Here is a 26850-nt window from a genome sequence, read left to right as displayed (position 1 = left end):
GGTTTGGCTCAGTGGATGGAGCCTCGGCCTGAAGACCCAAGGGACTCAGTTTCGGTTCCGGTCAAGGGCATGTACCTTGGTTGCGGGCACATACCCAGTGGGCTGTGTGCAGGAGGCAGCTGATCGATGTTTCTCTCTCATCGATGTTTCTAACTCTCTATCCCTCTCCCTTCCTCTCTGTAAAAAATCAATAAATTACATTTAATAAATAAATAAAAATAAAATAGATGTATTTATAGATACTATGTACTAGTTCTGTACTGGCAGCCTTAAGTTTCTTTTCTTTGTTAAAGGTACAATCACATCTCATTACTGTACAGACTGAGATGTAAGCCAGTTCTTGCATTCAGGTCTTTGCTGATGCCCTCGTATGAGTGCCACTCAGATTTCAATAAAAGACTCTCAGGTTTTCCTGGCCATAATAATGAAACACGGCCCTGCCCTGGCATGATTTCTAGTGCCCAGTTCTTACCTTCGTTCTCATCTACTTGTCTTACAGTATTGCAAACGCTGACCTCCCAAATTGATCTCTGTCATCATATAATATGTGGTGGTTTCTGAAAACGCAGAAGCTGTGCCGTGGAGTAGAAAAACAAATATTTCTAGCTGGCCTCCGTAGAAGAATCGATTTTCATTCACACAGCACAGCAGTTTTGTGTGTGTGCTCAGGGGACTCTAACAAAATTGGAGGCAAATGAAAACTTTGCAAGGACAAAGCCACCTTTATTTCTGTTACACTGGAGGGAAAGGCTTGGGCACCCAGGTGGAAAATATAATCTGGCAAAAAATAAGAGGGTCATTAATTTTCATTTAGCTATCAGCATATTTTGGATTAACTCAGTTGGTTAAAATTAAAAAGGTCAAAAGTACTAAGCACTTTCTTTTTCTTGTCTTTAGTTGCATTACTTAGTGAATATATGTAACAGACACCCCCTAACCCCCAAAAGAGAGCTGTGGTAGCTGCGAACATCCTAGCATCTGTCCAGCCCAGAGACCAGGTTGGGTTCTGGCCTTCAGCTCACTTTGTATCAAAGGTTTAATCTTTCGAAAATGTGCTTTGGAACGACAAGATCACTAGTTTGTCTCAAGGTGCGCTAACGAACACTCCCTCCTCCAAGTCATTGCCGCACAGAACTAGGCACTTAGTGGTCCTTCTAGAGCAGTGGTTCTCAACCTCGGCTGCACATTAGAGTCGCCTGGGAATCTTTTTAAAATCCTGATTTCTGGGCCTCATCCTCCGGAAATTCTGTTTCTTTGTTACTAATGTTGTGGCCCCACCCCATAACAAAGAAACAGAATTTCCGGAGGATGAGGCCCAGGATTTTAAAAAAGATTCCCAGGTGATTCTAATGTGCAGCCAAGGTTGAGAACCACTGCAATAGTGGATGCGTTTGTCATCCCTGCTTCTTAAAACATCTCCTTGACAAATTGGTGTTTAAACTTCTCATTAAATGAACACAAATACAGTATTATTGGTTGGGTTCTGGTTCTTTTTAAACCTGTATCTGCTTTCTAGTTTTTCTACCCATGTTTGCAAGAGCTAAACAGACACAGTAGATCTCACAGCCGACATAAGGCTGGGGAGGCACCAGGTCATAATTAATTCAGGCCCCAGTGGCACCCAGTTGGCACCGGGAGAGATCTGACCTTCACGTTGATGGGTTCAAAGCCAGTTATTTCATCCTGGAGTTCAGGGAAGCACCAGCTCCTTGGCTGAGAGCCTTCCGCATCCAGTGTCGATGCTATGGGAGCTCAGGGCCTCCCGGAGGTCTGCTGCATTTAGCACTCTCCCTTAGGGCAGCCACTGGGGTGCCAGGCCGGTGGGCACATGCCAGGAGGGTGTCCTGCTGGGCAAGGCCACCGAGAGCCCTTGGGATGGCGCCCCAGCAGTTTAATCATCCTGAGTAGAAGGGTTGTCCTCACGGAGGTAAAGCAGGGAGTCTGCTCCTCACGTCTCCACTTCCGTGCCCACCAGACTGCCGTCTCCCCCTCGGGTTCAGCTCTCCTTCCTCTCCTTCTCCAATCGCTTGTGGAACTGTAATTTTCCATGAATAGTAATCACTCAGAAGGTTCCCCTTGCCAGTGGTGTTTTCCAAACACCAAAGCCTTGGTCTAAAGGGCTAGGGGCAGGTTTCGGGGCTCTGAGAGAGGGGAGGGAGATAGAAACATCAATGATTTCAGAGAGGAAGAGAGAGAGGAAGGGAGAGGGGGGAGAGATAGAAGCTTCAATGATGAGAGCGAATCAGTGATCAGCTGCCTCCTGCACTCCCCACACTGGGGATCATGCTGCAACTCGGGCATGTGCCCTGACCGAGAATCGAATCTCCTCCTGGTTCCTAGGTCCACACTCAACCACTGAGCCATGCCAGCCAGGCTCTGAGAGCCGCTTAAAGAAGATTGGGGTGAAGGGGGGGCCTGGAATCATCCCATGTGGGTTGTGGATTCTATTGGTGAGTGAGGGCGGCCCTGCAGATACCTCTGGCTGTTCTGGGTCACCGGGGTGGGGTCTCCACGGAAAACGCTTGGGTGGCTGGGAGTGGCGTGTGAAGCGGCTTCCTGTGAGTGGGACCCGGGCATGTGTTTGGGTACATAACCAGGAGGAATGGGAGGGTAAGAGGCATGGGTGATGTGGGGGGGGAGCACCCACAGGCCTCAGAGCCCAGTTCTCAGACTCCCACGCGCACGAACCCCTGGGGTCTTGGCAAATGCAGAGTCTGCGGCGCTGCTTCAGGGGCACCCAGAGCCTGCTTGTCTGCCAGGCGCTGGTGCGTGGCTGCCGCCCGGACCTCGCGGGGAGCGACAGGCCCTGCAGCATGGTCCTCAGCGTCGGCTGCGGGTCCCATCTCTGGGGAGCCTTTCCCACCCCTGGGGCCAGACTGTCCTCCACCGATGAAGTCAGGCTGAGTGTGCGTGGGGCTGAGTGGATGATGGGACTCCTTTCCGCCTCTGGAAATTTACCAGGTGTATGCCGCAGGGCCGCTGTCCGCGTGTCCTTCGAGTGTGTGTGGACTAAAGTGAGCAGCTACCTTTCTGGTATCAACACTGTTTTGAGAAACACGAAGGTTCCCGTGGTTTCCTGCAGCCCCAGGCCCGCTCTGCCTGTGTTCTCCCCGTCAGAGCCCTGGCCGGAGCCGCACGGATATTCTCGCTGTTCACCGTCACTGTGGCCTGTGGCCTGTGGCCTGTTCCCGCACAGCCAGCTGCCCCGTTCTCCCGGGCAGCCTGCTAGGGCTGTGAGGTCTGCGCGGGGATGAGACTGGGTGTTTTCTCTCCCCGCAGAGCAGGGCTCTCCTCCCTGCAGTCGGGGCCACCCCGGAGTCTCTGATGTAACGGGCTGGGGAGGGTCTGTGCATTCGGGGAGTTTGAAAAGCTCCCTGGGATTCAGGGACAAGAACCAGGCTGTAAGATCACATGGCACTTAAAAATTAGATGTATTTCTATTTTCTTCAATATTTAAAAAAGGATTCTAAAAAATAAGGTCAGACAATAAACAAAACATAGACATTATTTTTAAAATATACACGTAATGATTGCATATATATACACATATACATATTTATTTATTCCCCACAGCCAATACCTGGTGTTTTTGAGGAGGCCAGTGGGCAAAATGAAGAGCTATTTGAGCTCAATTTGCAGTACACCGGAGAAAGTGTTCCTGACGTACTATCATTAGGGGCAAAAATAGAATATTGGGGGCTGGCTATGGTTATGAGAAATATTAATCATGCTGTCAACTCTGATTGCCTTGTGCTGGTTAAAGAAAGGACATTCTAACCTGGCTGGGAATTGTATGTGCCCCCCCCCTACCCCCACCCCATGCAGTCCATTCTCATTCAATAACTGCCTATTATCATGGAAAGATTAACAACCTAGTTGCCCAAACAATGGCGTCCCACCCCAGCCTGCATTGCCTACTCCCCCACGTAATCTTTGTCCTTCTCTATCTAAGCAGCTGGCTTATGGGGGCTGCAGAGCAAATTTTTGTGGCTGACCTGCTGCTCTCCCATGCTGCCCGCAGTATTGGAATAAACGCTCATATATGATCCAACCCTGTCTCTGCTGAATTGGCTCAAGTAATGACAGGCAGCCCGGACCCCTTGGTTGTCCAGCTTCACTATCACCCACAGTATAATGAGGGCAATGCTAGCTGCTGTAACAGGTGAAACCAAACCTTTGGATATTGTAACAACACAGCCCAGTGAAGAGTTCCCAAGGCCCATGGTCGGCAAACCGTGGCTCGCGAGCTATATGCGGCTCTTTGGCCCCTTGAGTGTGGCTCTTCCACAAAATACCACATGCGGGCACGCACGTACAGTGCGATTGAAACTTCGTGGCCCATGCGCAGAAGTCGGTATTTTGTGGAAGAGCCACGCTCAAGGGGCCAAAGAGCCGCATGTGGCTCGAGAGCCGCAGTTTGCCTACCACTGCCCTAGGCAACAATGTAACAACGTAGCCCCGTGAAGAGTTCTCAGGGGAGGTCTTCCTGGGCGTGGGCCGTCCTTCAGGCCCAGGTTTGTGGCTCCAGTGTGTCCCGAGAGCGAGAGCGGGAACTGAGGAGAGAGGGGACAGTGAGCAGGACTCCGGGAAGGTTCCCACCCTCTGGGCAGTGCCCGCGTGCTGGCACCCCGGTGGCCCGAGCTCAGTCACGTGGCCACTCCCACCGGCCTGGCCAGGAGCTGGAGGCTAGGGGACAGCCAGCCCTCCGGGCCTCAGGTGTCAGGAGACTCCCAGAAAGGCGCAGGGACCCCAGGCCCCCGAGGTGCGAGGGCCTGCAGAGGAGGTGCTCTGTTAAGGGCATGCGCTCTTTTTCTTCTTTTCTCCACAGATATCGCCAACGGCAGCAGTTCAGGGGGGTACCGCTCGCCTCCCAGAACCAAAGAAGTCATCATCAATGGCCAGACCGTGAAACTGAAATACTGTTTCACCTGCAAGATTTTCCGGCCCCCTCGTGCCTCTCACTGTAGCCTTTGTGATAACTGCGTAGGTGAGTGGACGCGGACACCGCCTCCGTCCCCAGCTCTGCTTGTGCTCGGACGCCGTGGCTGATGGGGTGGCCGGCTGCCTTTGCTAAAGGGAGTGTGTGCGTCTCTGTAAGCCTGTGAACGAACACTCAGTAATCGTTAATGTTCCACCGTCTTTGCCCCCTGCCGCTGATCCCGGTCACCGAGCCTTACCAAACCCTGTATTTTCCTCTTTCACACCCTGCAGCTCCCCGTCCCGTGCAGTGCCCGGGGCCTTCTCCCTGAGCACGCATACCAGGGGGGTTCCTTGTTCCCTGGAGCCTCCAGGTCAGCAGGCACTTGACATAAGACCACCTCACCCCGAGGTCCCCCGGTTGCCCAGTGAGCGGCTGCGGGAGTTGCCGGCTGTGCTCTGTGTGGTGCCTCCAGGGGCAGCTGGGGTGGGGAGTTGGAGGCATGTGAAGTGAAGGAGAGAAAAAGGGACAAGAGACTTCCGGGCCTACAGTCAGGATTGTCACTTTTCCCAGAGACCACCGAGACCTCCCATCTGTCTACTGACTTCCCCCCAGGACGGACTAGGGGATGGACAGAGGGAGCACAGTGGAGCCCAGGGGTCCTCAGCTGCAGGACTTGGCCCTACTGTTAGGCCACGGCCAGCCCAGCACAGGATTTATATGACTGACCTGGCTCCCCAGCCCCTTGGAATTTTTTGTCAAGCACTTCCTGTTAAGGAGATGGCAGCAGACCCCGGGCACAGGGAGGGCAGGGAGAAACGGACGAGGGAAGGCCTCCTTCCTCAGCCCCACACCTGCCTCTAAGAGACATACCTAAGGACATTCCTGAGCACGTAGGCCCCGAAACCCCGTTCCCTCCTGCAGAAAGGACCGGACGCCTCGGAGCAAACTTGTTCCCTCGGTAACACACGATCGATTGCCAACATTCTCTTTGAGTCTGGCAGAATAGGTAGTCTATTCTCCTGGGGGAAAGTAAAGTGGTATCATGTACTTCCTGCTGTGCAAAGCCGTTTTCCTCTTATTTATCTGAAACGTGCTTTATTCTAACTTGAATCCTCTACGGTGGGTTAGAAAGGCCAAGATTCCCCTATCGGGCCTGGTCTCGGTTTTACTGGCTCACATAGATCACCTGTAGCCTTGCTGCCGGCGGGACAGCGTGGAATTCGGTTCAGTCTTGCCCAGGTGGGAAGTAGCCTGTGGTTAAGAGCCTGGAATCGGGCACCACATGGCCTGGATGCAGATACGAGCTTTGTGACGTGCACAAACTACTTCAGCTCTCTGTGCCTTGGTTTTCTCATCTCTCAGCGGGGTCCATAGCAGTCCCTTCCTCGTGGGATGGTTGAGAGAATTCATGATTTAACACACGCAAAGCACTTGGAATAGTGCCTGGTGTACAGCGAATGCTCTGTAATTGTTAGCACTGTCGCTGTGATTAACGCTGCTCCCTTCATACTTTTGATTGGCTTTCTCTGGTCAGTTTCCTAATCTCCTATAGCAGCGGTTCTCAACCTGTGGGTCGCGACCCCTTCGGGGGTTGACCGACCCTTTCACAGGGGTCGCCTAAGACCATCAGAAAACACATATATAATCACATATTGTTTTGTGATTAATCACTATGCTTTAATTATGTTCAATTTGTAACAATGAAATTGGGGTCACCACAGCATGAGGAACTGTATTAAAGGGTCGCGGCATTAGGAAGGTTGAGAACCACTGTCCTATAGCCATCTACGGTGGGAGGACCAAAAGCATACCTGGTCCTCCATGTGAGGGCACATCGGGGTTTCTACAGGGACACTGACAGCCTTGTTTGGTTTCTCATACCCTTCCTGCGGACTCCAGCTCAGGCCCATCTTGAGGACATTTTTAAGCCAACACATCACAGTGGCTTACGTATCTTCAGGGGAACCGTCTGTAGGGATTTTCAAGACCCTTTTGGGGGCTGTAATTCTGTAGTTACTATTATTATGGGATGGAATGTATGTAAGTTACACTTTTTCACATAAAATCTGATTTGCACACCTTCCCTGGAGTCTAAAGACTTTGTCCAATTTCTACTATGGTAGGGAGTTAACTTCGAACCCCCTTCTCTTTATCATTTGTGTAATGTTTACTAGACACCTGACTGCGTCTGTTCATTCATTTGTAGCAGTTGGTCTCAGTCCTCTGTGTCTTATTTCTAGGCTAGATTCCTAATCATGACACAGCTTTCTTCCCCGTCTCATAGTGTTTTAAAAATCCCTTTGGGTTATTATAAAACACTTTCTAAAAGGTCATCTAATTCTCTCATGTGTTCCCTCCATCGCCCATAGGTTTACATGTTCCTTAAAGAACCCTGAGGAATTAGATGTAAAATCCCCTTACAAAATGAAGTGTCGACCCCAGTGAACAGTGCACTTCTCCTCTGGTATAACCGCTTCAGACGGTATCCTCTCTCGTGGAAACCACCAGCTGGGAAGGTCAGAGTCCCTAGTCTGGAATAGCCAGGGGCCTTCCGCAACCGACGCGATAAATCCCAGTCACGTGGCAGTCAGCTCTCACAGCCAAGCATGCTGGGCGCCTGTAACTGGGAGAACAGTGAAGGGACAAGAGAAGAAGGGGATGTTTGGGGGTGGCGTCAAGAGGAGGAACACTGCCCAGCCACTGTGGCTCAGTGGTTGAGCGTCGACCTGTGAACCGGGAGGTCACGGTTCAATTCCTGGTCGGGACACATGCCTGAGTTGCAGACTTGATCCCCAGCTGATCAGTGATTCTCTCTCATCATTGATGTTTCTATCTCTCTCTCCCTCTTCCTTCCTCTCTGAAGTTAATAAAAATAAATATGTTTAATAAATAAAAAGAGGAGGAACCCTGGACCAAAAGCCCCTTGCCAACAGCTGCCTCTGAGCGTCATGTGATGGTCCTAGGGCTGCAGCTTGCACCCCACCCCCACCCCCACCCCGACCGGGGGCCGCACCGTGGAGGAAGGCGGAATGAGTAGCATGCAGTTGGTTGTCAGATGCAGCTGCTCACAGCCCTCCTGGGAAACCCCCGCTGCTTCCGGCCCATACAGCTCAGGTCTCCCGTCCACTGAGCTCCGTTCCGGCCTCTGTGGGGCCCATTAGCAGACCGGAGAGGTGGACCTCCCGCCCTCGGGAATAGCGTGGAAAGCAGGTGCCTCCGGCTGGGAGGTGTAATGGCAGGGCTGGCCACTAGTTTATTTTTAGATGGAAAGTTGTTATTGAAGGGATTCTCCTCTTTGCAGCCAGGGAGAAACATACATGATGTGCTGAGAGCTGGGGCTGCCACTGGCTTCCCTTCCCTTCCCTTAGTAACCATTGGGTTTGGGTTGATCCTTTCTAGGCTCACAAGTAAACGTAGCTTTGTGCTGGGAGCGGAGAGAGGAAAATGTCGTTTCCCAGATGGTTTGGAAGAATGAACTCTGGTGCAAATATAGGACCTGTGGGCAGAGCCCAGTGGCGGGGACATGGCTCTAAGACAGACACAGGCCTGAGTCCGGGTGCTGGCGTTGAGTCAACTGGCCCCCCGGGCAGGTGATCTGCCCCCCCCCCCCCCCGCTGTTCCCACCCCTGCAGACAGGGTTACCCCAGTGCTGCCTCCGAGGTGTCTTTAGGGTTAGGGGAGATAGCGCCCAGCAAGCACCCAGGAAGCCGGCACCCACACCGGGCTCAGGACTGCTGGTCATGAATGCTGCCGCCACGAGTAACAGGACAGACGCTGCCGCACCTCCCAAATGCTGCGGAGCGCGAGGCTTGTCCCCACGGCGGCGGCGGCCCGTTGCTGCAGCCTGGCGGGATGAGGTGATGGTCACGCTGAAACGGATGCCTCTCTCCCTGGCTTCGTCACCTGTTTCCGTCTCTTTCTCTCATTCTCTCTCTCTCTAGGTCTCTCTCTCTCTGTGTTGTCATCGCGTTGCTCTGCGCACTCGAAACAGAGTGTTTGGGTTGTTGTCCATCCGGCACAACCAGCAGCCGGGCGGTGGGGCCAGCTCTGCCCTCGCAGCTCAGTCGTTAAAGCAGAGTCACGGGGCCAGGGAAGCACGCATGCACCGTGAGGCCCTCGCAGACTGACTGCGCGCGTCCCAAAATCCCACATGAGTCCCCACCCCCCCCCCCCCCCCCCCCGGCCCTGACCAGGGGCTCTGGGCCAGCGCCCAGCTAACTGGCCAGGCGGAGGCAGCTTGGCCTGGAGCTGGGAGGTGGCCTCCACCTGGGCGACAGAAACTTCGAAATTGCAAGTATGGAATAGTTAGGGAATGACTAAGAACTATGCAAAAGAAAACTCTATGCCAGTCAGAATTCTAAATTTTAAACACACAGTTAACCTAAGCAGAAAAGTAATTGTTTGGAAACTATCAAGTAGCTCAAAAAATGAAGGAAAAGGCTGGAGAATTGGGCTCAGAAGCCAGGAAGAGCCTGGGAAGGCTGGGTGGCTGCCCCAGGCCAGTCACATTGGCGACAGGACAGCACAGGAGGTGCCAGGGCCACAAGCAAGGTGTTTGTCCCCACCCTGGGCTCTAACTCCGCTGCTGACGTCCGATTAGAACTGTGACTCCCTTTGGGAGGCCCGTGGGTGCTGGCTTCGGAGATCTGGCCAGAGCATCTGGCCCGTTTCGTTCTACAACCAGGCCCTGCCCCACTCCCAGCTTGTATAATGGGGCGGGAGAGCGGGGCCTCGCCTGGCACCTATTTTGGGGTTCTCCCCAAACGGGAAGTTTGCTTGGATGGTGGATGGTCCGTGAAATAAGAAGTTTTTAAAAGTCGAGTACAAAAACACAAAACCGAACTTAGAAGCAAATAAGCAAACACAGCATCCATCTCAAGAAGATATAAAAAGAATAGCAAAATAAACGAGGAGTGGGGAAAAAAGGGAAGAAAACAGTCACCCAGAAAAAAAAAGAAGCAACCACAGAACTAATTCTGTAGAAAACAAACAACAAAAAGGTAAACGTCTAGTGAAACTGAAAGAAAAGTGAAAATAGCAGATTCAAATGAGGTAAATGTAGTTGAGTTGGTTTTTTTTACTTGTTGGAAAATACACTATTTTGTATACCAGTTGATATGGAAATCTCAATGAAACATTGTTTTATGGGAAATTAACCAGAGAACGAGAGGAAAACTTGACTAGATGACCAACAGTGGAAAGCTGAGAAGTTTATTGAAGAATTCGCCAGAGAGGCGTGGCTCCCCGTGTTCTGAGGAGTGTTTCGAGCTGAGAGCAGCTGGACAGCCTTTCAGCTCATTTCAGCAAGAGAGCGAACCCCAAAACCGGACAGAAATGAGATGCAAAGAAGGAAAGGAGATTCTCATTTATAAATGCACGTCAGAGCCGGCGTGATGGCACAGCCAGCTTCATCCAGAAAGGATTCGTCATTCTGACAGAGAAAGGCGTGTTCCAGGAGTGCGATGATTTTCTAATGTTCCTGAGCCTATTAATTTATCAATAGGTCAGAGGCCGGAAGTGTGTGATTGTGATCATGGACGCCGCAGCCTGGCACCTGTTTCTAGCTCTGACCCTCGGAGCACCAAGGCTGGAGGCGTGGCCGGCAGAATCTCGGCTGCGTGACCTTGGTCCTGGGGCACTGCTCCCGGGGTTCTGTCACCTCACCTGGCAGAGAGACTCTGCAGGCGCCATTCGGGTCAGTAATGAGCTGACCTTAAACGAGGGGGAGGATCCTGGGCTGTCCATGGGCCACTGTGATCGCAAGTGCCCTGTAGAGAAGATGGAGCGACCCAAGCAGGAGGAGGAGCTCACGTGCAGCTTGAAGATGGGGGGCGGGGGGGGGGGGGGGCTGGGAAGGGGAGAGGAAGAGAATCCTGCCAACCGCACCCGCTTGGGAGGACCCGAGGCCTGCACCCCGCCCGTGTGATCTTAGCCGGGGAGACCTGAGCTGGGCTCCTGACCGCTGACGTTTCCAAGCCATCGCGATGGTTGGTGGTGTTTAGAGCCGCTGCGTTCGTGGTCGCTTGCTCTCTAGCAATAGAAAACTAATGAAGAATATTCCTTTTACACGATTTTTTCAAAGCTAACTTTTTCAAAAAATAATAAAATACTGAATTATTTACATTAAAGTTAGGAACAAATGAGGATGTCCACTATCACTGCTAATATGTAACATTTCTAGCTTTTCTAATTAACATAGTAGGATGAGGAAACTATGAACATATAACCATCATAAGTGAGCAGACACTATTATCACTTTCTTACAGATGATGAGAAAACCAACAATAACGGTACCAACAAACATGAGAGCTAGTTTTTTAAGTTTAGTACGTTTTTTAGACACCAAATAAATGCAATAAAATAGGGTACTGTGTGTCAGGAACCACAGTAGAAGTCAAGACACAGTGTCTCCACAAAATTATTTATAAACTCAATGCAATTTGAGGCAGGGGACAAGATAAAATAATAGTAAAGTTCAACTCAAAACCAAGCCAGCCACAATAACCAACAGCATTTTGGATAAAGAACAACGCGGTATTAGACATGAAGTCCAAAGTGTGTTCCTAACCCACAGACCAGCTGGAGTGGCCCGAGCGTGCGTGTGTGTGAGTGGTTTCTGCATTGTCCACTTCCGTTCTCCGGGTCTCCAAAGTGATCATTACATGCACAGCTCTTGCTAGAGAGGGCCTCACAGCCGCTGGGGAAGGCTGTGGGAGAGGAGTGCACAGTGGGGTGCGCTCAGGGCTATGGGGGGCATCTTTGAGAGCCCAGATTTCTCTGTGCCGGTCACTACGCCAAGTGTCACGGTGTCGGTAGGAGTTTCTGGGTTGAAGAAGAGCGAGAAGCCCAGCAGGTAGACAGACAGACAGGACAGTAGGACGGAGGCTCAGAGACCAGCCGGGAAGAGCAGGGCTGTTTGAAAGCAGTGGAAGAGACAAATCACCGAGATTGTCTGCTGCTCGCGGAGGCGGCCCCTGGGATTTCTGATCCTGAGCGGCCCGAGCCTTCGGGTGGGCCCGTCAGCTCTCCTCAGCGTCTCTGTGGTTGAAGCAGCAGAGCTGTGCATGCTTTGGATTCAAGCTGCCCGTCACGTTTTCTCCCTCCCATTCCGCGTCCCCTCCGGGAGGCTCCTGGGCGCCTCAGTCCCGCCGTAACTGTCCCCACCTCTGACTTTAAATGAGCGCGTACAGTCACGAGATCTGTCAGCAGAAGACAAAGGGGGAGGTTCTTCTTCTCACAGATCATCTATAGTGGGGCCCGGGGTTTCACGAGACTTGCACAACGACAGAGAAGTCGGGGAGCGTTGCCATCGCTGTGAGGCAACTCGCACTTTGCAAGACTTAGAGGGAGCCAGACTCATCCATGGCTGTGCAGGAGGCGGCCGTTTTCGTAAGAGGTTTCAGTCATCAACATGACGAGCTCAGAGCCAGGTGTACCCCCTGTAAGCAGGCAGATAAGACCTTGGGCATGGATGTTGGCACTGACTTCTTCCTGGTTTTCTTATGAGCAGCTCAGCTGTTTCTCAGAAAGAGATGGGTTTTCATTCCAGCTCATTATCAGTGATTCAGTGAGTAGCTCCGGGGACAGGCGACACATTCCAGGTCACCTTTCTGACTCACTCGGCTGTAAGTTGACATTCTTTCCTGGAAGCCTTTCCCTTCCTCTTGTGTCAAATTAAAACCGTTCCCGGTTGTCAGGGCGCTGTTTTCTCTGTCTCTTCCTGCCAGTTCTCATTTCCTGCCTTTCACAGCGGCTCCCTCTCCGTCCCTGGCTGCCTCAGATCCTCTCCCGGTCCTGCTCTGTCCCCCTCGAGTCTGCATGCTGGAGCTGGAGCCACGCTTTCGTTTGAGCCAGATAACCCCCCTCCCTACCCCCTCCTTCCGCAGGCTCCTTCTCAACCAGGAGTTACTTCCATGAACATTAAAATTGCAAGAGAGGCAATAACCGAAATACAGTGAAATCCCACCAAGTCTTTATTCGCTCAGAACAATCTCCTTCATGACATGTTTGTTAGGGTCTAAGTACATGTAAGTAGGTATGAATTCCTTAGATGGAATACCCGCATCCAGGAGTCTGCATTTTAGCAAAATACCAGGTGATTCTTAGCAAGTGTGAGAGCCTGGGAACGGACTCTCTGCCCCCGTCCGGGTTCCGCCATCAAGCCCAGGCCCTGGGGATGCAGGGGGATGGCCACCTGTCACAGAGCAGGGGCTTCTGTGTTTATCCCACGAGAAGTGCTCGCCTCACTGCTGCCTGCGATGGTCAGACTGCAGCTCTTCTTCTTCGATACCCAGAGAAGCCACAGGCAATCACGTCACGAAAGTCTCTCTCTGCATCTCTGTCTGTCACCTGTTTGCCCTGCTCTACCCCCCCGCCCCCCGACAGTGGCTCCTGGCTGGTGTCTGGGGAGTGCGTGTGCTCATCTCTGAGTCTCACCCCCTTTCGCATCCCGAAGTCCGTCCTTCTCTCAAGTTTATGTCTCCAGGTCAGACCCAGAACATCTGAGGGAACAGAAGTACAGGCTGGGGCAAAAGTAGTTTTACAGTTGCGCGTACTCAAAACAGAGTTCATTCTTATATTATCGTGCATTAATTATTGTATTAGTTTCCATACAAAGAACTTGGATTTCACTAAAAGTTTTAGAACAGCGTGAATTATTTAGTGTCTAAGAATGTGGTCCTCTAGCATTTGAGTCAGTTAAAGATTTTTTAATATATATTCTTACTGATTTCAGAGAGGAAAGGAGAGGGAGAGAGAGAGAGAAACATCAACGATGAGAAAGAATCATTGATCAACTGCCTCCTGCAGGTCCCCCACTGGGGATCGAGCCCGCAACCCCAGCATGTGACCTGACCAGGAATTGAACCGTGACCTCCTGGTTCATAGGTCGACGCTCAACCACTGAGCCACGCCGGCCGAGCTAAAATGTCCTAGGTTTAAAGAAACATCCTTTTCCACTTCATGCCTTTAAGAACATTTAACTTCATTAAAATCTAATTACCATTCGAAGTAGGATTTCACATTTCAGTTGCATGCTTACATCTGTGGTTTCACACAGTCACCCGTGGAGAGCGGAGTCGGATATGACCCCTTTTCCTGCCCACGCTGAGGCCCGGCTCCCCCAGCCCACGGCGACGGGCAGTCCAGCGCGTCCAGCCTGCGCTGGGCCTGAGGTTCTCCTCATCTCTCCCTGCATCCCACTCTCCGGGGCCTGGGTTAGAGCCCAGCTTCTGGGACATTTTAAATTCTGAACATTTTGGATACTTTTCCCTTAATATTTCAGTGGATTTTCCTGTCCCCTCCAATGTTAATACTTCTCCGTTTCTCCTTGTTTTTAAGGGCTCTTTTTTATATTCCGTCTCTCCCAGAAATGAAACCTTCATTTAACCACTAGCTGCCACGCGTCCAAAATGGAAACCATCCCCCACGCCACAATATTTGAATTTGGGTCTACAGAGCTTGTGGCGGACAAAGGATGGATCGGGCAGGTGCTCAGAGCCTGCGGGTCCTGGGGCACCTCCTCACCTCCCTGGGAGCGCCCCCTGGTGGAAAGTGCGGGCTGTGGTCGAGGATAAACGCAATAATGACGTCAGGGGCGCTCAGTGGACGGCAGTTTTCCTCGTCGTTAATAATGTCCTTTTCGTTATTGCCTAGAGTCTGGGGCTCTAGGTAACAAAACAGGATGTATCGCCTTTTCCTAGACTACGGTTCCACCGGCCATTTTAAAGGAACCTTCTTCCCCACGTGGAATCTGAGGGCAGGTGACTTTTTGCAACGGCTGCCCCCCTGGAACTCCCCAGCAGCCTCTGGGTCCCCTGTAGCGTCCTGTGAGCTGCGGTTACTGACCCACCTCTGCCTCCGCTGGGAGCTGATTCACGTGAACAGAACAGCCGTCTGCGCGGCCCTTTTAGCTCGAGTCACCGTTTGCCAGCGCTCAGCCCTCCTGAACAGGTTCACGTTTCACAGGCCCCTGCCTTTCCTGCCCTCGGCGCCCGAATCTTACCTTTGCTGTCACTCTCCAGTGCAGCGGTTCTCAACCTGTGGGTCGCCACCCCTTTGGCGGTCGAACGACCCTTTCACAGGGGTCGCCTAAGACCATCCTGCGTATCAGATAGATATTTACATGACGATTCATAACAGTAGCAACATTGCAGTTATGAAGTAGCAACGAAAATAATTTTATGGTTGGGCCACAACATGAGGAACTGTATTTAAAGGGCCAGAAGGTTGAGAACCACTGCTCCAGTGTCTCCCCCTGGCAGCAGGAGCAACGGTCAGAAACACTAAGGGCCATTGAAGACATCCCCCCTCACTTAGAGCATATTGGGGAGCAGCTGCTCCCTGCCAGGCATTTGCATAGGGGCCAGGGCAATTGGGGTGATGAGAAATGATTTCTCACTTCACAGCCTCACCTGGGGAAGGAGAGGAAAACCACAGACTATCCCAGGGCAGTGAGATGCTAACAGGTGTGAGCGCGCGCACACACACACACACACACACACACACACACACACACACGCTGAGTCGGATCTCTGTGATTAGAGAACCTTCTAGGTGTAGCGCCCCCCCCTCCCCCAGGCTCTGTTCCTGTGTGGCCCCTTAGGGAGTAGCTCCCAGGAATCCTGCCGAGATGTGGAGCACAGACCCTCCCTCTGGCAGGGGCGTCTTCAGAACCAAGGATGTGGCAATGACTCGTGCTTTTTCAAAGACCCACCCATCGCGCGCGCGCGCGCGCACACACACACACACACACACACACCGCCTTCCCCCTAGGACAGAGCACACCCCGTCAGTGTTTCCACAGAAATACACACACTGACCTCTACTAATAGTTGTTTGAAAGGTCTCAGATGTTGTGGTTGCACGCAGCTCACGCTGCCAGCTGTCGGCGCCCCCCCCAGATGTTGTCCCTTCCAGCCAGTGGCTGCTTCAGCCAGGTCCCCAGGAGCCACGCCTGTGTCAGCCCGTGCCCAGATTCGATGCTCTTCTTCCCTGGAAACCACGTAACACTGACATCAGCCTCCCACAACATCTGAGACGTTTCAAACAACTATTAGTAGAGGTCAGTGTGTGTATTTCTGTGGAAACACTGACAGGGTGTGCTCTGTCCTGGGGGGCAGGCGGGGGTGTGTGCGATGGGTGGGTCTTTGAAAAAGCACGAGTCATTGCCACATCAGCCTCCCGTTCAGACCGGCCCCCGGCAGCTCCTGGGCTCCCCCCCTCCCTGGAGCCAGGGCCGGGGCGTTCAGAGCAGAACCGTGCGGGACTGGGCGAGCCACCCCCACGCCCTCACCCCGTCCCAGTTTATCCTCGACCCATGAAGGGAGGATGTTGTGTGGTGGGAGAGCAGCCTGGTTTCCACACTGAGTTAGGTTTCCCTGTTAGAGTCCATGCCTGGGGACTGAGGAGTATTTGGAGTCTGAGAATAAGGGTCCCCCCTGAAGAAGGCAAGGAAGGCCCGGAAGCCGGGCGCCGTGGCCTTTTTCCTTCGCGGCAGCCTCGCCCTGGACCCTGCCGGGCGCTGGCACCTGCTCACTGGTGGCACCGGCATTTAGTGGTCCAGGTCTGCACGCCAGCTCGGTGACATCCGCGATGCGCTTGATCGCCTGGGTGTCCTGTTGGTGGTAAGAAGGTTCATTCATTTACGTGACAGATATTTGTTAATGGCTCAGAGTAGGGAGGGCAGAGAAAAGCAAATAACTAAGATAATTTTAGATAACAGTGGGAGTTGCTGATGGGACTTGCTCATGGATGAGATGTGAGGGGGAGGGAAAGAACGGAGTCAAGAATGGTGCCTGGGCCCCGGCCACATGGCTCAGTGGGTTGGAGCGTCATCCCATATACCATAAATGTTGCGGGTTCGATCCCTGGTCGGGGTGTGTATGGGAGGCAACTGATCTCTCTCTCTCTTTCTTTCTCTCTAAATCAATAAAAACGTATTTTCAGGATTAAAGGAAAAAAAGAATGGTGGGATTCTGGGTTGACAGAAAGGAGGTGGGAAGGGGAAAGAGGTGTGTGTTTGGGGAGGAATAAGGGAAGTTCTCTCTGGGGTCAAGGCTGAGTTGTTGGGTGGCTCAGCTCGAGGCTATTGCTGGAGACAGCATGTAGCGCCGTCGGGTAGAGCTGGTGTTGGAACTTGGGGTAGAGAGATTGCCCGTGAGAGCGGGTGTCCATGGAGGGGGGAGAGGCAGCCTGGCACTGCGTGGGGCCCAGGCTGTTAACCATGCCCCCACGCCCTGCTGTCCTCTGCGGCGTGAGCTCTGGAAGAGGTGGAGTCGGCCTCACAGCTGGAATAGAGGCTCCGTCCCAGGCCTCTGGTCCAGCCTCCACGCCTCACTATCTCCTGCGCTCCTGGGTAGAGAAGGAAGAGGTCTCCCAAGACAACAGCCTCAGCGTCTTAGGAAAATCTGGCTGATCCGCGTGTCTTCTCTTTGCCCTTCTTCCCGTGGACCTCGCCGCTGCACAGCCCGTGTAGGTCACTGACGTGGGAAATGACATAGTTGGGCGCGGGTTCCCTTTCCAGCTGCACTCGGAGCCCGGCTCTCCAGATGGCACGCCAGTCAGACTGCTTTCCTTTGAGGGCCGGCAACTAAGAGGCCACTGGCTTGTCACCAGGACCGTGACGCTGGGATTTCTCTCCAGATCCTCTGCGAGGACTGGCTGCTTCTTGTGACTCAGTGGCTGAGCGTCAACCTATGAACCAGGAGGTCACGGGTTCAATTCCCAGTCAGGACAGCTGCCCGCATTGTGGGCCCAATCCCCAGTAGGGGGCATGCAGGAGACAGCTGATCCATGGTTCTCTCTCATCATGGAAGTTTCTATCTCTCCCCGACTCCCTTCCTCTCTGAAATCAATAAAAATATATTTTTTAAAATAATAATAATATCAGTTCTTCTCCGACTATTGAAATAGCAGAGACATTTCTTAGGAAACAGTTGTCATTGGGATGGGAGGCCAGGGATTGTCCCTCTGTCCTGTCCCGGCCCCTTGGGACCTCTCGGTATGGTCTCCATGAGAACCTGTACCCACGAAGGCGGGACCGCACACCATCCTGCCCAGCACTGACGTCAGAGGCGTTGGTACCATCTTAAGGAAAGACAGTTCTGTGAACCAGAGTCCTTATATTTGCATTTGTTTTGTTTTTTACCAAAGGGTGAAATCTTACTTTTCTCATTGTAATGAGAATAAATGTATACTCTTTGTTTCCTTTAAACAGACAAGTTCTGTGGAAAGAATAATCATGTTCTTGAAGTGTCTTCATGTTAAGCCTTGCTCTGAGGGCTCCTGTGTAAATACGTAGTTGTGTTATTTTAGTTGTATTATCGGCATTGGGTGGGGAGGGAGGGAGGCTCCTTCATGTAAAAAGACACTTGATTAATTGATTCCCCTTTTTTTTCTTTTCTGCCTCTCTTTTCAGAACGGTTTGATCACCACTGTCCCTGGGTAGGCAACTGTGTGGGGAAAAGAAACTACAGATTTTTTTATATGTTTATTTTATCTCTGTCTTTTCTGACAGTCTTTATATTTGCATTCGTTATCACCCACGTCATTCTTCGTAAGTATGCTGGTGGAATCAGATTACGTATGTAACCATTTGCCTGACTTCGGTTTTCTGATTTAAGTTTGATTTACTATTTTGATCATTCCGGGCTTTCTCTTCCTTCTCCCCCCCTTCTCCCTGTCCCCTCCTCACTTCCGGCTGCCCCCCCCTTTTGCTTCTGCCTTCCTCCCTCCCACCTCAGCCCCCTCCTTTCCACTCCCCATCCCCCATCCTTCCAGGGGCAGCTGCCTGGTCACACCTGGGACAGGCTCCCCACTTTTTCCTTGATACTTGCCCCTATTCCCACCTCAGTGACTGCACTTCTCATCTGCTAGGGAGCCCCCTGGAAGAATCACCCCCACATTTTCTCAAAGGATATTGTGCTGCACTAATCACCGGGCTTTTTAATTTTTTAACGTGATGTCTACTTCAGCAGAGCAGTCACCTCCCTAGAAAAAGGTGTCTGGGGATAAAGCCTGGGTTTTCTTGCACACAGAGCTACATGTTAAAGGCTCACATTGGATAAGATGTTCAGTTATCTGCTAGAACATGAGGAAGCTACGGCGGGCATTGAAAGGAAGCAGCCTGATTAAAAATGAGATTTGGATGTAAAGAACTTTGATATATGTATTTGTCTAAGCCAACGGCATTTTTCATTCCCCATTCTGAAGGCCGTAACTGTTTCTTTTGTCTCTTGGCCTTTTACTTTCCTACAATAGGCAGTGATGAGAAGGAAGTTAATTGGCTTTGAACTATAAATTTAAGCCTTTAAACTCCCATTACAGTGCCATTAGCAACATTAAAGACCAGCGGGGTCTCTTGTCCACATTCCTGAAGTACAGCCACCCATTAGCAAGTACAGAGCCTCTTTCTGGAATGTTCCAGAAAGTATCTGAGTACATGCCTCACTTTCTTCCCAGGCAGCAGCTCTCAAACCACAAAGGGGGTGCACTGAGGCTGCAGCCAGAAATGTTTCCTCGCTTCTCCCCAGGGGGCCCGTGTGGGCCTGTGTGGGGCTGGGGAAGTCGATAGTAAGGAAAGCTTCACATTAGTTCTTTTTCTTTTTAAATATATTTTTATTGATTTCAGAGAGGGAGGGAGAGGGAGAAAGAGATGGAAGCATCAGTGATGAGAGAGAATCATGGATCGGCGGCCTCCTGCACACCCCACACTGGGGATCGAGCCCGGAACCCAGAATCGAACACGACCTCCTGGTTCATAGGTCGACGCTCAACTGCTGAGCCCCGCCGGTCGGACTCACATTAGTTCTTTTTAGATGTTAGTCAATTTTGGACATTAAATGGAGGACCCCAAAATTTCAACAGCATTTTAAATCCTAGTTCCCATTTTTTCTTACTGAAATCCCTCCATCTGAAGGTGACACAGATTTGTAACATATGCCTGAGCGCCATGCCATCACTTGGCGGGGCTGCAAGAACAGGGGTGACATTCGTTCAGGCCGCCCCCATGCGGCCTGGGGGGGATGCCAACGTGGCTCTGCAGTTTTCAGCCGGATAATGGCAGAAGCAGCCGGGATCCTATCTGTGAAAACAGCCCGAAGAATCAGAGAGAAGACGCGATTGCGTTCACCAGTGGAGAGTTATGTGCTGCTCCAGCACACTTTCTGTGACACTACAAAACAGTGTTTAAACTTTATATTTTTTTGTTAATCCTCCTCCGAGAATATTTTTTCCACTGATGTTTAGATAGAGTAGAAGGGAAGGGGGGAGGCAGAGAGAGAGAGAGACATCAATGTGAGAGAGACACATCGATTGGTTGCCCTCTAGGGGCCCTGGATAGAGCCTGCAACCAAGGTACATGCCCTTGACCAGAATCAAACCCAGAACCTTCAGTCCATGGGCCAACACTCCAACCACTGAGCAAAACCAGCTGAGTGTCATCTTTAGTAGCCTCAAAATGCTTTCCTATATATATGATCACATTGTATGTATGGCCTTGCCCTTACATTCTGGATAATAAGGGCCGGTTTTTATTTGCTTAGCCACACACACAAATTCTGGGAACATATACACACACACACACACACACACGGAGGCCCCCCCTGACCACAGCGGGTTGTGATGTACAGTTCACTGTCACCTCCTTTACACTTCACTTGCCCGAGCTCAGAAAACAGTTTTGCTGGGGCTTCATGCTTGCGTATTGTTAATCCAGTCTCCACACAAAAACCACTTGGAACGGATCTGTCCACACGTTACCCGAATGGATTGTACAAACGCAAATAATGCTTTTCCTCTCCTCTTGCTCTGCACCCCAACACCCCCACCCCGCCCCCATTTGGCTTGATCTTAGTCCCCATGACCGCCTAAGATTGCAGCTGGGGAGCTGTCACCCGAGTTCTCCCTGCCGGGTCATGGGGGACGGGGCTGGGAGGGTACAGTGGGGTGAGGACCTGTTATCGCAGATCCCTGACAAGGCGAGGTCTGGAATTCTCACGGAAGAAGGAGAGTTTGGGAAAGTGATACACATTGGGTCCAGGAGGGACAGAGAAATCATTGCTTTGGGTCCTGTCTTGCCTCGAGGTTGTGTTTGCTCAGACCTGCCACATGCCCCTGCGGGTTTTGCCCTATGGCCCTAGCAGGGATGGAAGAGGAGCCCTAAGCCTTCCTTGTTGGCTCTCCCACGGCTGGCATCCTAGTTCACGAGGCACATCCTCGTGCCTCGCGGTGGCCAGTGGGCACAGAGAGGAGGGGAGGACGCACAGAGGAGGGGGCGACGCACAGAGGAGGGGGCGACGCACAGAGGAGGGGGCGACGCACAGAGGGAATGGGAACTCGAGGAAGAACGTGGAGCCGTCCACTCACAGCCTTCCCATCGCTGGACAGGTTTCCACGCACACAGCGGGGCCTGGGACCCTGCCTGCAGCTCCCACGCTGCAGCCACGCCAGCCCCGTGTGCCGCAGGAATGCACTAGGACCATCCTGTTCTGTCAGTCCTCCCTGGTCATCTCATCGCTGCCCCAGAGCCACACCATGTCCCCAAACACAGGGCTCTGCGCAGTACATCAGGGACCCGCATCACCCCCACAATGGAGCAGCCACGGTTCCTCCTATGGGCTGTGAGTCACAGAAACCATAATGTCAATCCGTAAACTAAAGATTGCCTCTTGTCAGATGCATCTTCACTTGAGCCCTTAGAGAAATATTTTCTGGCACAGACAGCTCACATGAACACGTCTTAAACCCAAAAGGAGTCAGTAGTAGACCTCAGCGTAACGCGTGTGCGTACTTTGGGCGCAGAGAAAGATATATTTTATACGTAGCCTCGTTCCTAGGACCTCCAGAGTCAGGGGTTAACAAACCCTGGGAAAACAGTCTTTCATGAAAGAAGAGAAAAAACCACATGCAGTATTCTGTTTTCCTATTAAAATTAGGGAAACAAAGGAGTCATCAGAACTACAATTTATGGGCGAGGATGCAGACATCCATCTGCTTTGACTGAAAAATCACCCTGCAGCTGTTGCCTCTCGTGAATCTGCCATTTTCCTGTTGAGCAGCTTCAGTGGCATCGCCATCCAGGCCGTGCCCTGGGCCCGCAGCACATACACGACACAGTTCCTGCATTGATCCTGAGACACCGATTATTTCCGTGCAGATGGGAGAGCGCCGCATGAAGGCTGTTTTTCTGGGGGTGAATGTTTGAATTCTAAGTGTTGGTCTTAATACTAAATGTTGTTTTGTCCCCCCAGGTTCACAGCAAACAGGATTCCTTAATGCGATTAAGGACAGTCCCGCCAGATATCCTTTGTGGTTGTGGTGTTGTGTGTGAAAGGCTCAGGCGTTACGCGTTGGACCGACCTCTGGGTACCCTCCACCCCGTGCCTTGGCTTGTCTTCCCGGTAATCGTATTCTTTCTGTCCCGTAAAGCACCCCGAGAACTCCCTGACGTCACCTGCACGAGGAATGGCGTCCGAATGCTCCATCTCCGAGTGGCGCAGTGCGCCGTTTCGGTTGGCGTGCTCTTTAGCTAGAAAGCAAGTGTGCGTCTTGCCCACCCCAGGAACCCACATGATTGGGTTCCCTCAGGTTGGTTTGGGGAGAAGCGAGGCTGCAAGCTACAAACTGGCTTCGTGCTGATCAGCGGGTGGTCCCTACAGAATCTTTATGGGTGTCCCTGAGGGCGGCCACCAGAGGGGAACCCCGTGAGCCTCTGTCTGGATTCTGTCTGGGGTCAGTTTGGCCTTCCTCTGGGCCGTACAGATGACCTGTATCTATGTTCAGAAACGGAACACCTTTCACAGCCCTGGCTGGACCAAAGACGGTCACTCCCAAGTCATGTGGGCGAGTCCCAGCCTCTCGGTATATATGGGCATGTACCATAGTATTTTAAACTTCTTGAAAGGCAGATGTTCACCCATTAAGTTCTTGCGTGCGCTCCCACTCCCTTCCCCGTCTACTGAGGTTTTCCACTCACTGGTGTGGCTCCTGCCAGCCGGCCCCACTGACCAATCCATCTGAGCCCAGGCTCTCTTTCGTCTTCAGGTAACCAGGTGGCCTGGACTTGAACTCCCCGTTATTCCCAGGAGTCCTCATCTCGTGGTAGGGAATTCTTTACTGAGATGACGTACACATCACCTGCATACGTCTCAGTCTGGGGCAGACTGACGTCAGTGACAGGGACTCCCCGCTGTGGGGGGGGCTGAGAGAGCTCAGCTGCTCCGCCCCCGGGGTTGTTGTGGGCACCTGCAGACACGCCCTCCCCGCTGAGCAGTGCAGCTGTGTGGCTGGGCTTGTTGCTGGGGGTGTGCCGTCCACTACAGACCTCCCCACCCAGGGAGGATCTTATCATCTCACCATCCTGGGGTGAGTCGTAAGGAAAGACCGGTAGCAAGTCCTAGACGGGTAACAGCTTTGCCTCCTGCTCCATCACAGCCAACTATGAGGTTCGCTCATTTCTTCAAACCCTTTTGTGTCTCAGTTCTTTGCTTTAGGCTTTGCTTTAAGCCTCTAATGTGTGGCTGTTGGTTACAGAAGTCCACCGCTCTGTGCTAGACAGTGCTATGCCAACAAAATCAACTATTTGGGAATATGTGAGCATGCTCAGTGCCAAAGCATCGCTCACGTGCGTGGGAGGAGTGATCGCAAGGAGGCGCCTGCTGCGGTGGGCAGCTCTGCCAGGCCCCCGCCAGAGCTCACGTCTGCTGCCCTCACGGTCTGGCTGTGCTCAGAGTCTGCAGAGCCCAGTGCACTGCGTTCCCCACGAGGAGAAGAGGCAGATGCTGCTGATGAAGGAAGGAAGGCAAGAGTGGGATGTATTGGGTGGCACGCCGACTTCGCTGCAGAAACTATTCACGGGGGGGGGGGGGGGGGGGGGCTCTTATTTGGTCCAGAGCAGAATTTTAGCTTATTTTCTCTCAGAAGCTCATTCTCAGGCGGAGGTGAAGGCTTTTCCCATGGCCCGGTGTGTGAACACTCACAGAACCTCAGCCACTGTCTTTCCGGTGTTGCCACAACGCGCTGCTGACCCTCCCCCACAGCCTGATGCCGTCCCTCGAGGCTGTTTCCTAAGCCGGCCTCACGGTCAGGAGCCTGGTGGCCTCGACCTGCCCTGAGTGCATGACAGGCCCCTCACAGCACTGCTGGCTGTGTGAGCTTCCTGTGGCTGGGGTAACAGAGCCACAGTTTAGCCCTGACCGGTTTGGCTCAGTGGATAGAGCGTTGGCCTGCCGACTGAAGGGTCCCGGGTTCGATTCCGGTCAAGGGCATGTACGTTGGTTGCGGGCACATCCCCAGTGGGGGGAGTGTGCAAGAGGCAGCTGGTCGATGTTTCTCTCTCATTGATGTTTTGAACTCTCTATCCCTCTCCCTTCCTCTCTGTAAAAAATCAATAAAATATATATATATTTTTAAAAAAGAGCCACAGTTTAGAGCAGTGATGGCGAACCTTTTGAGCTCGGCATGTCAGCATTTTGAAAAACCCTAACTTAACTCTGGTGCCGTGTCACATATAGAAATTTTTTGATATTTGCAACCATAGTAAAACAAAGATTTATATTTTTGATATTTTATATATTTAAATGTCATTTAACAAAGAAAAATCAACCAAAAAAGTGAGTTCGCGTGTCAGTGAGAATGAGACCATCTTCGGCACATAGGCCACTGTCCACGTGTCCCCAGGTGCACACCAGGCCTCCCGCCGGAACCATAGGTTCACCGTCACTGGTTTAGAGGCTTAAGCAGCATGAATGTATTGTCACACAGCCCTGCAGGTCAGAGTCCAGTGGGCTCGCTGGATCCTGCTCTGGGTCCCACAGGCTGGAATCCAGGTGTTGTCCAACCTGGACTCTTACCTGAAGGCCCTGGGGAGCATCTCTCCCAAGCTCACGCGGGGGCTGGCTGAATTGCTGGGGAACGGGACAGGTCCCCATTTCTTGATGCATTCCCTGACTCACAGCTCCTTTTCTCTTCAAAACCAGCAGCAGTGGATCAAGTCCCTCTCACACCTTGAATCTCTCCTTCCTTCCCTTCTGCTATCACTCTGACCTCAGCCAGAACCTCCCTGCCTTTGCAGACGGGCCCCGCCCTCATCATTCTGGGTAACCTCCCATCTCAAGGTCCCTACCTGCAATCTACAGACTCCCTTTTGACTGGTAGGTAATGTGTTCTCAGGTGCCAGGGATTGGGCATCCTTGGGGAGGCCCTTGTTCTGTCTGCCCCTCAGGCCTCATGCAGCTGACTAGCTGCCTGGTCACTTCTGAGTCTACATCGCTGACCTCCCTCCCCTGTTCTGCCCTTTCTGTTATTAAGGAGACACAGGATGAGAGACAAAAAAGGATGGGTAAAAAAATATGTATGTTTATACACACAGACACATAAGAAGATGATAGATAGGTAGGTAGATAGATAGATTGATCGATCGATCTATCCTCCCTTCCCTGAGTTCAAGTTGAAAATGGTAACAGAAGCCCCGTGAAGACTGAACCAGCACAGTTTACAGGGATTATCCGTATAGCTTTGCTCCTGCTGATTCGGTCCCACTGGTTTTGTGGCATCTCCTGACCCACTGTCATGCCAGGCTCCTGCCTGGAAAAAGGTGACCTAACGCCAAAGCCAAAATATCCCAGGGCAGCTCCTCAGCCAACACAAAAGAGTCCGACAAAACCCCCAATTCTCCCCCAGAGCAAATGAGAGGCGAGAACGAGGGTCAGGCAAATGCGACGGCAGAGCTGCCCGTGCGCAAGGGGCAGAGCAGGAGGGCGAGTGGGCGTCCGGGCGCCGCTCCCAGCCCTCATCTTCCTTATTCTTTCTGGAAATAGAGGAGGATTTCAGGAGCATGTCCATGCTTAAAAGTGAGGGGCTGGGCTTTTTCACTAAAAAGCTCACAAATACTTCATGTGTGTCACCAACCCCTGGCCCCCGGCAGTGGTGTGAGTGCCACACGCCCCCTGTCCTGACGGGTGTTTTCTGTGGAAACACTTGCTTCGGAGGAGGATGCCCCTGTCCGTGGAGTGAAGCGGTTGGAAAGTGGTGAGTTGCGTTGCTGCATCAGGAATGTGTATTCCAGAAGAGCAGGCTTTAGTTCTGCCGGGTCGTGATGTGCTTAGAACACGAAGTCCTGCTCGTTAGTGAGGACGTACGTGCGATGGGTAGGACGGACCCTCCGGGGCCGCTGGTCGGTGTGTCTTTGCTGGTGGCCTTGGGGAGGTTCTCTCTCCCCAGAAGTCTGGAGGACCACGTTCTAGCTCCGTTTCACCGTGAACTGCTCTGGGAGCTCTTCTAAGTGGCTGGAGGACTCTGAGCCGCAGCTTCCGGTCTGTAAGACGAGAGGGTTAGAACAAACCAGGACATCTTCCCGGGGGTCAGTGTGTGTCCGTGGAGCTGCGTCGGGGGAGTTTCTAAGCCGCCTGAAGTCATAAGAAAAATGTGTTGGTTGTTTGTTGCATTTTTTCTGAGTTGGCACATTTCCTCTCATTTCTCTTTTTTTAAAAATCAGTCCATGGGTTTTTATACATTTCAGAGAAACTCATATTATTCTTATTCTGGCATAGACAGCATCTGTGAGGGTCAGGGAGCAGGTGTGTCATCAGGTGTGGGTGCCGCAGTCAGGGTGAGTGTGCAGGTCCGGCTCCTGCAGGACCCGGACGGGGACTCCCCAGCAGAGGGGGGACGGGGAGCCGGAGCCGCTGCCCCAGCAAGAACGAAGAGAGGAGCCAGCCCACAGGTCGTCACACTAGAAGAGCCACACCCAGGGTTCAAAGCCTAGCTCTGCTGTTGCTTAAGCAAATTCTTAACTGCTTCCTGCCTCAGTTTCCCTCGGTGTCAAGTGGGAATTGTGCTTCTCACTGGGTTGATCTGAGGGTTAAGTGCGTCCCTGTGAAGCCTTTGGCCAGCACCTGGCATGTGCCCGTGATGCCAGCCATGGGCAGGAA

The 26850-nt window shown here is 52.2% G+C and overlaps 1 protein-coding gene and 1 long non-coding RNA gene across 5 annotated transcripts in view; both read left to right on the top strand.

The window, feature by feature from the left end:
- Positions 1-26850, top strand: part of ZDHHC14 (zinc finger DHHC-type palmitoyltransferase 14) — a 178331-nt gene that overhangs the window by 139817 nt on the left and 11664 nt on the right. For 2 of the 4 annotated variants that reach the window (XM_036316403.1, XM_036316404.1), the window contains exons 3-5: positions 4829-4987; positions 18339-18476; positions 22171-22219. In XM_036316403.1, coding sequence (XP_036172296.1) covers positions 4829-4987; positions 18339-18476; positions 22171-22219 — 346 coding nt within the window. The remainder of the gene's footprint in view (positions 1-4828; positions 4988-18338; positions 18477-22170; positions 22220-26850) is intronic. The other 2 variants (XM_036316405.1, XM_036316406.1) reach the window with 2 other exon arrangements.
- LOC118659857 lies at positions 22226-24196 on the top strand. The gene is made up of 3 exons (XR_004968726.1): positions 22226-22320; positions 22964-23364; positions 23453-24196. It is a non-coding gene; the product is annotated as an uncharacterized LOC118659857 (long non-coding RNA).

This window comes from Myotis myotis, unplaced genomic scaffold (assembly GCF_014108235.1).
Source record: "Myotis myotis isolate mMyoMyo1 unplaced genomic scaffold, mMyoMyo1.p scaffold_m19_p_7, whole genome shotgun sequence".
Taxonomy (NCBI): Eukaryota; Metazoa; Chordata; class Mammalia; order Chiroptera; family Vespertilionidae; genus Myotis; species Myotis myotis.
This window is presented reverse-complemented; position numbering and strand designations above follow the sequence as displayed.